Genomic DNA, 10,632 nt, shown 5'->3' with positions numbered 1-10,632 from the left:
CTGTGAACAGGGATTTAGTACCTCCCGGGACAGTTTGAAAGCGATTGGAGAAAGATCCACAATTTAAACAACATTTTAAACCCGCGTCTGTAATTGGTGACGGAAAGAGTTGAATAGAACAAAATAAAGAGAAGGGATTTTAAATATTTGACTCAGGATGACATTTATTTTAATCCACTCCTTTCCGACAATGAAATTGGCGGGCTTTTTGAAATTGACAAATTTTCTGCTTCTGATGTTGTGGCGGTAAATCCCGCCCACTTCTGTTTCTCAGTGACCTGATTGGTGAAGAATATAGGCAAATGAGGTGAATTTAGTAGCGACCAATGGGGAGAGTTTTCAGTCTATAAGTAAAGTAAATGCTGCGGAAAATATCCATTCTTTGTGAAAGTATTTGTGAAAATGTCTGGAAGAGGAAAGACCGGCGGCAAAGCTCGGGCCAAGGCCAACTCTCGCTCCTCCCGGGCCGGACTGCAGTTCCCGGTGGGCCGTGTTCACAGGCACCTAAGAAAGGGCAACTATGCTGAGCGTGTGGGTGCCGGAGCCCCGGTCTATCTGGCTGCTGTGCTCGAGTATCTGACCGCTGAAATCCTCGAGCTGGCTGGTAACGCGGCCCGGGACAACAAGAAGACCCGCATCATTCCCAGACACCTGCAGCTGGCCGTGCGCAACGACGAGGAGCTCAACAAGCTGCTGGGAGGGGTGACCATCGCTCAGGGTGGGGTGCTGCCTAATATCCAGGCCGTTCTTCTGCCCAAGAAAACCAGCGCTCAGAGCTCCCAGAAAAAGTAAAGCGGCCAAAATGTCACCTAATAAACCAAAGGCTCTTTTCAGAGCCACCCACAGTCTCTGTGAAAGGGCTGGTTCCTGTCTGATTCCAAAATGTCAGTAACAGGACCGAATGAGAACTATTTCAAATGTTTAAGCATCTGTTTCAGTGATTTCTCACTGTCCCCTCAAAGCCTGTCTAATTTACTACTTCATCACCAATTTTGAGTTATTTGTTCCGTTACAGATTGCTGAATAGAGTCTTTTACCGCCAGTTACAGATAAGCAGACAAAAAAATCACAGATTAAAACTACGTAATATATATAACCCATCAAAAACTTTTTTTATTCCGCTTTTATCAGCACAAAGTCGTGGCGCGATTTTACGAACAGCTTTAAACTAACGCCAGATTTTCCATCAATTCGCTTCTTTCCGACACTGAAATTGGCGGCTTTTTCGAATTCAAACTGTCTGCCAATTTAAGCCAGTGATTTGTTGTATTTCCTAATTCGAAGCTCTGCGATTGGTTAAGACATGTGAATGAGAAGAGGGTGACCAATCAGAAGTGAGCTCGGGATAGCGCGGGCTCAAACTGTGGGAATTCCAGGTTCCTGAATGACTGAGCTGAAACTGATCAGTTTCACAAACCCTGTCAGTTTCAGTGCAGGAAACACCGTCTCGGGGGAAATAACATCACAAGTGGGTCTGGTTCCAGTGACGGCTGCTGCAAAACTCTCGGATTCTCTCATTGCAGCGAAATCATTTTGAAATTCTATGAAAACAATGAGTGATTCTGGAGGAGTGATGTGGCTTTTCACTGAGGGCATGTGTCGACTGGGGAAATAACTAACTGTAGAGCCTCGGGCACTGTTTACACAGCCCGTTTAGAAAATCAAATCCACTGCATATCCTTGCGACAACTGAAATGTCAAATTCGGGGATTCCATTTTTTTTCATCCCGAACACAGCAGATTGATTGAACAAAGAATTAAAAGCAAAATACTGCGAATGCTGGAAATCTGAAATATTTCAGATTGATTGAACTGTTCTAAACAGCCTTTCCCAGCTCCCGTTTCTAGGTCACTGCTCGCTCTGTGAGGCGGTGGGTGGCTCTTAGAAGAGCCTTTGTTGTGTGTTTGCTGGAAAGGGTCGAGTTGTGCGGCCCTGCCGTTTCAGAGCGTACACCACATCCATGGCAGTGACCGTCTTGCGCTTTGCGTGCTCAGTGTAGGTGATTACATTGAGTGTGAGACAAATTCCATCCATCTTTTGAACTGTATGAGATTAATTTTGACACTTTCTGGTACATTCTGTGACAGTGAGTTTAGTTCCACATCTATCTGTCTGTGGTACTGTGTCTGAGTGTGAGATTATTTGAGTATCAGTCTATGAAACTAAATGTGATTGTGTGATTCATTCTGTATGTCAATCATGAGTATTGTATGCGTGGCAGCTTCTGTATCTATCTGCTACTGTGGCTGAATGTGGATATCATTCTGTATCTGTCTGTGTCTGGAAATAAATGTGAGTGTGAGATTCATTCTGTATGCACCAGTCTTTACAGTCAGAATGTGACTGTGTGATTCATTCTCTTTGTGTCAGTCTAAAGTACTATATATGCCATGGGTTTAATTATGTGTCTGTCATTTTATGTGAGCTTGGGTATCAATGTATATATGTCAATCTCTGGTTCTTTCTGTGAGAGTGAGATTAACTCTCTATCTGATGGTCTCTGAAATTAATTGATTTTGTGATTCACTCTGTGTCTGTCAGTCTATGATACTGTGAATAAGTGGGGAATATATATGGTGTCTATCTGAACTTGGTATTGAACATGATTGTAGGATTCATTGTGTATCTGTCAGTATTCAGACTGAATATGAAATAAGGTTCATTCTGTACGTGAAAATCTCTGGTATTCTATGGAAGTGAACTCAAATATGCCTATCAGTCTTTGACACTGTATCTGATTATGGGATTGACTCAATACCTTTCAGACTTTGCTACTATGCATATGTGTGTTTCAAGTTCTGCATGTCAGTCTCTGTTACTCTATGTGAGTGTGGATATTTTTAGTGTATCTTTCAGTCTCTCGCAATGAATGCAAGTGTGGGATTAACTCTCTTTTCAACAGTATCTGGTACTGATTGTGAGCAAGTGAGTCCTACAGTATCTGTCAGTGTTTGCTATTGTATGTGACTGTGCAATTCTTCCTATGTCTTTCAGTGCCTAGAAAAGTGTGTATGGGATTCATTCTGTACCTGTCAGTATCTGGTACTGAATGAGATTGTGGGATTCATTCTGTTGTCTGTCAATCTCTGCTAATGTAGATGAGTGATATCTGTTATGCATATATTATTTTCTGGTACTGGAAGTGAATATTGTATTTATTCTTTACCTGTTAGCCTCTGGTACTACGTATGAGTATGGGTCTCATTCTGTGTCAGTCAGTTTCTGGCACAGTCTGCACGTGCATATCCAGGGCTCATTTTGCATTTGGCAGTCTCTGGTACTGAATATGTGTTACAATTTATTTTTTATGTGTCTGTCTCGAGGACAGTCCATTACAGTGGGATTAATTTTGTATCTCTCAGCTATTGGTATTGTCTGCAAACGTGATACATTCTGTATCTCTGTGACGCTGGTGCTGTATGAGTGTGGAATTCTTCTGTACCTGTACTTAATATGTATCTCAGGGATGGTATTGAGAACTATTTGTTTGACACCATAATGTATCACTATTTTCTTGTCTCACTGGTATTTTAAAATATAGAGCACTGAACATTATAACTGTGTGTTTTACTCAGTTGTGCTCTGAGCTTTTTGGACTAGTATTTAGTCTGTAACTGTATGAACACATTTGTGAATGACAACATACATTTCAAACTCACACATGGCATGCTCGGTATAATCAGAATCATTCAATTGATACGATATCATTCAGTACAGCTCTTAGAGAGATTATTGGATTGGTATGTAATGTGTAGTGCAGTGTGCACTAATTGACATAATACTGTAACTTTCCTTTTGATACTGTATCAGATGTTTGTACTACATTGTAATCTGTCACTCAGTCTGCACTCTGGGCTACATTATTAGGATTCATTCTGCACCTTTCCATCAGCTGCTCTACCTCATATTTAATTTGTAGCTTTGGGTGCACTCTTGTGGGATTGATCCGGTGCCTTTCAATCTGATAGTGGGTGTGATTTTGAACTAAGATTGATGGACCTACCTTTCAGCAGTACTGAGTTGGGGTGAATTGGAAACAACTTCTGCCTCTCCTGCTTTGTTTGATTGTCTGCTGGATTGAAAATGTGTCTCTGGAACTTGGGATCAGTGTGAATCTGACTACTTCTGCTCGCTGTGACTGTGGAAATCATGGCCTGTCCGTGTCTCTGTTCTCTGGGAGTGATAATGTACCTACTCTGTGTTAGAAGGAGTGGACTGTACATATCCTTGTGCCGGGGAATCATCACAATCCTTCTGGTTCCTTCAAGTATTTGCTGACAGAAAGAAAGAAAAATATCTCTTGTAACTCAAGATCAATTGAGGTGGAAGCTAGAAAAGACATGAATGTAATATTTCAATTAATAATCATTATGATCAACCACAAAGGATGATCAGTTATACAAAGAGTGTCAGTGTCTGATTCCACTGCAGCACTCAGCTTCTGCTGATCAGGTTTTCTTTGGTAGTTTTATAACAATTTAGTGACATCCAGGAACAACCCAACACCTGCACTGCTCCATGAATGGGAATACCTGCTGGAGCAGGGATATTTGCACAAGTCAGGTTTTTAATTCCACCTGGCATTATAATGCAAGAACATAATAACTAGGAGGAGGATTAGGACATTCCGCCACTCGAGTCTGTTCCAACATTTAATAAGATCATGGCAGATCTGATCATAGTCTCAACTCCACTATCCTGCCTGTGCCCATAACACTTCACTCTCTTGTAAATCAAAAGTCAGTCTAACTCAGCCTTGAATATATTCAATGACCAGCCTCCACCATCCTCTTGGGTAGAGAATTCCAAAGAACAACAACCCTTTGAGAAAAAAAATTCCTCTTCAATTCCATCGAAACTGGGAGCCCCCTTATGTTGAAACTGTTCCCCCTAGGTCTTGATTCCCTCATGAGGGGAAACATCATCTCAGTAAATACCCTGTCAAGCCCCTTCAGTATCTTATATGTTTCATAAGATCACCGCTCATTCTTCTAAACTCCAATGAGTGGAGCACAACCAGGTCAAACGTTCCTCAGAAGACAACATCTTCATCCCTGGAATCAACCTAGTGATGTTTGCCTGAACTACCTCCAATGCAAGTATTTTCCTCCTTAAATAAGGAGACCAAAACTGTATACACACTCAAGGTGTGGTCTCACCAACACGCTGTCCAGTTGTAGCAAGACTTCCCTACATTTCTACTCCATCCCCATTGCAATAAAGGCCAAAATTCCAATAGCCTTCCTAATTACTTGCTGTACTTCCATGCTAACTTTTTGTGATTCATATAAGAGGACACTCAGATCCCTCTATACCACAGCATTCTGCAGTCTCTCTCTATTTAAATAACATTCTGCTTTTCTCTACATCATACCAAAGTGGAAATCCTCACATTTTCCCACAATATACTTAATATGCCAAATTTTTCTCACACACTTAACTTGTCTTTATCTCTTTGCAGACTCATTGTGTCCTCCGCACAACTTGCTTTCACACCTTTCTTTGTATCAACAGCAAATTTAGTTACAATACACTCGATCCCTTCATCCAAATCATTAATCTAGGCTGTAAGTAGTTGAGGCCCCAGCACTGATCCCTGTGGCACTCCACGAGTTCCAGTTTGCAAACCTGAAAGTGACACATTTATCCTAATTCTCTGTTTCTTGTTAGTTAGCATGTACCAGCGACCTGGGTTCGATTCTGGGTACGACCTGTGCGGAGTTTGCAAGTTCTCCCTGTGACCGCGTGCGTTTTTGCCGGGTGCTCCGGTTTCCTCCCACAGCCAAAGACTTGCAGGTTGATAGGTAAATTGGCCATTATAAATTGCCCCTAGTATAGGTAGGTGGTAGGGGAATTGAGGGAAGTTGGGGATGTGAGAGGGTAATGGGATTAATGTAGGATTAGTATAAATGGGTGGTTGATGGTCAGCACAGACTCGGTGGCTGAAGGGCCTGTTTCAGTACTGTATCTCTAAATAAATAAAATAAATAATATATTACCCGTTAACACCACGAGCTCTTACCTTGTGTCGTAACATTTTGCATGGCACTTTAGCGAATGCCTTTTCAAAATACAACTACACTACATCTACTGGTTCCCCTTCAGTTACCCTGCTTCTTACATCCTCAAAGAACGCTAATAATGTTGGCAAACTTGATTTCCTTTTCATAAATCCATGTTGACTCTGCATGATTGTATTATAATTTTCTAAATGTTCCACAGATTGGAGGGTGGCAAATGTAACCTCATTATTTAAAAAAGGAGAGAGAGAAAAAACAGGGAATTACGGACCAGTTAGCCTTACATCAGTAGTGGGGAAAGTGCGAGAGTCTATTATAAAGGATGTGGTAGCAGAACACCTGGAAAGCATAAACGGGTTTGGACAAAGACAGCATGGGTTAACGAAAGGGAAATCTTGATTAACAAATCTACTGGAGCTTTTTGAGGATGGAACTAGTAGAATAGATAAGGGAGAATCAGGGGATGTGTTGTATCTGCATTTTAAGAAGGCTTTTGATAAGGTCCCACATAAGAGGTTCGTGTGCAAAATTAAAGCAGATGGAATTGGGGGTAATATACTGGCATTGATTGAGAATTGGTTGACAAACAGGAAACAGAGAGTAGGAATAAAAGGGCCTTTTGCCAGGTGGCAGGCAGTGACGAGTGGCGTACTACAGGGATCAGTGCCTGGGCCCCAGCTATTCACAATATATATTAATGACTTGGGTGAGGGAACATTTCCAGGTTTGCAGACGACACAAAGCTGGGGAGGAAACTGAGTTGTGAGGAGTATGCAAAGAGGCTCCAATGTGATTTGGACAAGTTGGGTGAGTGGGCAAATGCATGGCAGATGCAGCATAACTTGGATTAATGTGAGGTTATTCACTTCGGTTGTAAAAACAGAAAGGCAGATTATTATCTGAATGGTGACAGATTGGGAAAGGGGGAGGTGCAAAGAGACCTGGGTGTCCTTGTACACCAGTCGCTGAAAGCAAATATTCAGGTGCAGCAAGCAGTTAGGAAGGCAAATGGTATGTTGGCCTTCATTGCAAGCGGATTTGAGTACAGGAGCAAGGAAGTCTTACTACAGTTATACAGGGCCTTGGTGAGAGCACATCTGGAGTATTGTGTGCAGTTTTGGTCTCCTTATCTGAGGAAGGATGTTCTTGCCATGGAGGGAGTGCAAAGAAGATTTACCAGGCTGATTCCTGGGATGGCAGGATTGACGTATGAAGAGAGATTGGGTTGACTAGGCCTATATTCACTAGAGTTTAGAACAATGAGAGGGAATCTCATAGAAACCTATAAAATTCTAACAGGGCTAGGCAGGCTAGATGCAGGGAGGATGTTCCTGATGGCTGGGGAGTCCAGAATCAGGGGTCACGGTCTCAGGATACGGGTATGCCATTTAGAACCGAGATGAGGAGAAATTTCTTCACTCAGAGGGTGATGAACCTGTTGAATTCTCTACAAATAAAATTACAACACAGAAACAGGCCCTTCGGCCCTCCAAGCCTGCGCCGATCCAGATCCTCTATCTAAACCTGTCGCCTATTTTCTAAGGGTCTGTATCTCTTTGCTTCCTGTCCATTCATGTATCTGTCTAGATACATCTTAAAAGACGCTATCATGCCCGCGTCTACCACCTCCGCTGGAAACGCGTTCCAGGCACCCACCACCCTCTGCGTAAAGAACTTTCCATGCATATCCCCCTAAACTTTTCCCCTCTCACTTTGAACTCATGACCCCTAATAATTGAATCCCCCACTCTGGGAAAAAGCTTCTTGCTGTCAACCCTGTCTATACCTCTCATGATTTTGTACTGCAGAAGGCAGTGGAGGCCAAGTCATTAAATATATTCAAGAAGGAGATAGATATATTTCTTAATACAAAAGGGATATGGGGAGAAAGCGGGAAGAGGGTACTGAATTATATGATCAGACTTGATCATTTTTGAATGGCAGAGCAGGGCCGAATGGCCTACTCCTGCTCCAATTTTTCTATGTTTTCTGCGATGACTGACTTAATCATTGGTTCCAGCATTTTCTCAATGGCAGACATTAGGCTAACAGGCCTATCGTTGCATTCTTTCTCTTTACTGCTTTCTTGAACAGGGACATTACATTTGCAGTTTAATATCCACTGGAACTGTTGCAGGATCTAGGGAATTTAAGAAGATTACAACCAATGCATCCACTATCTATGCAGACACTTCTTTTAAACCTTAGAATGTAGGCCATCAGATCCAGTGGACTTGTCAACCTTTAGTCCCATTAGTTTTCCAAAAACATGTTTTTCTCGCGATGGTGATGTTTTAAGTTCCCCCCTCCTTACTCCCCTTGATTTTCTACTATTCTTGGGATGTTTTTTGTGTCTACTTCTGTGAAGACAGATGAAAAATTCTTGTTCAGAGTATCTGCCATTTCCTTGTTTCTCTTGGATCAATCGTTCAACGGAAACCGACAGCTGCTGTTTAAAATGTTTCCTTGACACTACTCACCTGGCGCCAGCAATATGTGTTGTTTGCATAACTGTCCCCATCCCTACTGTCTGGCTCTGTTCCCTCTATTCACTGCTCAATAACAACACAGTGTGAATCTGGAGCTAAACCATGAACATGCATTACAGGTTTGAGGAGAGAAAACAACAATGATTTTCAACAGCAGCTTCTTCCTGCTGTCTCCGTTACCTTGTCCACAAACAGCCTGAGAAAGGCTTCTCCTTCTGCGCTCACTCCATGTTCCTGCTCCACTCCGCCTCTTACAAACAGCCCCCAACTCCCCCTGAACTTGCTCCGCAGTCAATGCTGATCTCTGAGCCCCTCTGCGGACAGGTTCTCAAAGCAATGTGCTGCTGGAAGGAGACTGCAGTTTACTCACTTACCCCGGGGCTCTAAGTCTCCATTCCCGTCTGTTTCAAACAAACTTCTTCCGCTCACTAATTAAATGACGCAGAAGGACACGGCTGGGGGAGGCGCATCGCGCATGCGCTTCTTTCCCCACTCATTTACAAAAAAAAATAAATTGGAAGAAAAGCAAAATACTGCGGATGCTGGAAATCTGAAATAAAAACAAGAAATGCTGGAACCACTCAGCAGTTCTGGCAGTATCTGTGAAAAGTGAAGCAGAGTTAACGTTTCGGGTCAGTGACCCTTCATCGGAACTGACAAAAATAAACTGGAACTTTCCCCAGTTCAGTTTTCTCCGAGTTTGAGCAAAGTAACTGGGACTGTGGGGAAAGGTCAGAGAACGTTTCAAGCTGGGGGATTCCCCCTTTCTGAAGCTCAGTCTGAGATCATTCCCTGCAGTGTGTTTGCTCTTCATTCACCCGTCTTCTCAAAGCAATCCTCCGAGGGAGTCGCTGTGTTTGCTGCGATCGCGCAGGAGTTAATATCTGACAGTAACAGTCCCAGATTAATGTCATCACATTGAAACTGTCCCTCACTGACAGTCATATCGAACGGTGTGAGCTCAGAGATTACAGAGATCAACAGGGCCAAGAGCGTTAAATTTGGAACATTGTTCACCTCACTCTTTAACTGTTACCCAGAGTCTAGGAATAATAATGTGTCTGTTTCTGATACAATATCAGTTAGAGATGAGACTGCACCGTCTGTCTCCCACGGATCTTTCAAGATAAAATGAGGCTTCCAGGTCAGCCTGTAACTGCTGATGGGGATCTCTCTCTCTCTCACTTATTCACTTTCAGCTCTGTCTCTAGTGCTCCATAAAAACGTGGGACCCAGTTATTGGGTGTGATATGGACACACGAATAGAAAATGCACTATTGACACTCCCTCTCTAATGCTGTACATATGTTTGGGATACCATTATTTAGGATGATATGTATGCACTTTATTGTGTTACTAATACTGTCTCTGATGATACATAAGAATGTGTAATACAGTGTGATATGGACACACTGTTACGAATGGTCGGACTGATTCTCTCTCTCTCTGTGGTGCTGTATATGAAAAGGGGATAATGTTAGTGAGCATCAGAGAATCATAGAAGGTTTAAGGCAGAGAAAGAGACCACTTGGCCCATCATAGTATGCGGCAGCCGAAAAACAGTGAATGTAAAGGAATGGCAGGGGGGCTTCAACCTCGAGAGTGCACCTCCTGTGCTATGTGGAAGCTCCTGGATGCTTCCCGTGTCGTGGAGAACCATTTGGCGGTCATCACCTCGTAGCAGATGTAATGTACAACAATACTCCGCTCTCGTTGAATGACGTCTACGCCCCGGTTCAATGCAGCGAGCAGCTGACCGTCTTCCAGCATCTCCCACTGCTGCTGGCGACGTCCAGGCCGGTCATCCTAGGCAGTGACTACAAAGGCATCATCGATGCACCTGGATGATCCGGCAGAGACAACAGCAAACTGGATGCAATGTCCAGATTCTTAATAGAAACAGTAAAAGATGCCAAACTGCACGACGTCTACAGCAAACCTGCAGACAGAGCGCAGCATAGATACACATGGTCAAGAACGGACGGGTCTGCCATTTCCAGGACTGACTTCATATTTGTGTCCCGTGTTTTCACGGTCAGATTCACCGACGTCAAGCCGGTGTTCTTCTCCAAGCATTTCCTTTGACTGGCTGACTTTCACTTACAGGATGACCAGCGGGTTG

The 10,632-nt window shown here is 43.1% G+C and overlaps 1 protein-coding gene across 1 annotated transcript; it reads left to right on the top strand.

Annotated features, from left to right (window-relative positions):
* The first annotated feature begins 402 nt into the window (after positions 1–402).
* Positions 403–792, top strand: LOC137345334 (histone H2A-like). The gene has a single exon (XM_068008829.1). The coding sequence runs from the start codon at positions 403–405 to the stop codon at positions 790–792; it is 390 nt and encodes a 129-aa protein (XP_067864930.1).
* The last annotated feature ends 9,840 nt before the right edge of the window (positions 793–10,632 follow it).

The sequence above is a fragment of the Heterodontus francisci genome, chromosome 28 (genome assembly GCF_036365525.1).
Source record: "Heterodontus francisci isolate sHetFra1 chromosome 28, sHetFra1.hap1, whole genome shotgun sequence".
NCBI classification, from domain to species: Eukaryota; Metazoa; Chordata; class Chondrichthyes; order Heterodontiformes; family Heterodontidae; genus Heterodontus; species Heterodontus francisci.
The sequence above is the reverse complement of the archived record's forward strand: the minus strand, read 5'-3'. Positions and strand labels throughout refer to the sequence as shown.

Coding starts and splice junctions, on each gene's coding strand:
- LOC137345334 (XM_068008829.1), top strand. CDS start 403: ATGTCTGGAAGAGGAAAGACCGGCGGCAAAGCTCGGGCCAAGGCCAAC.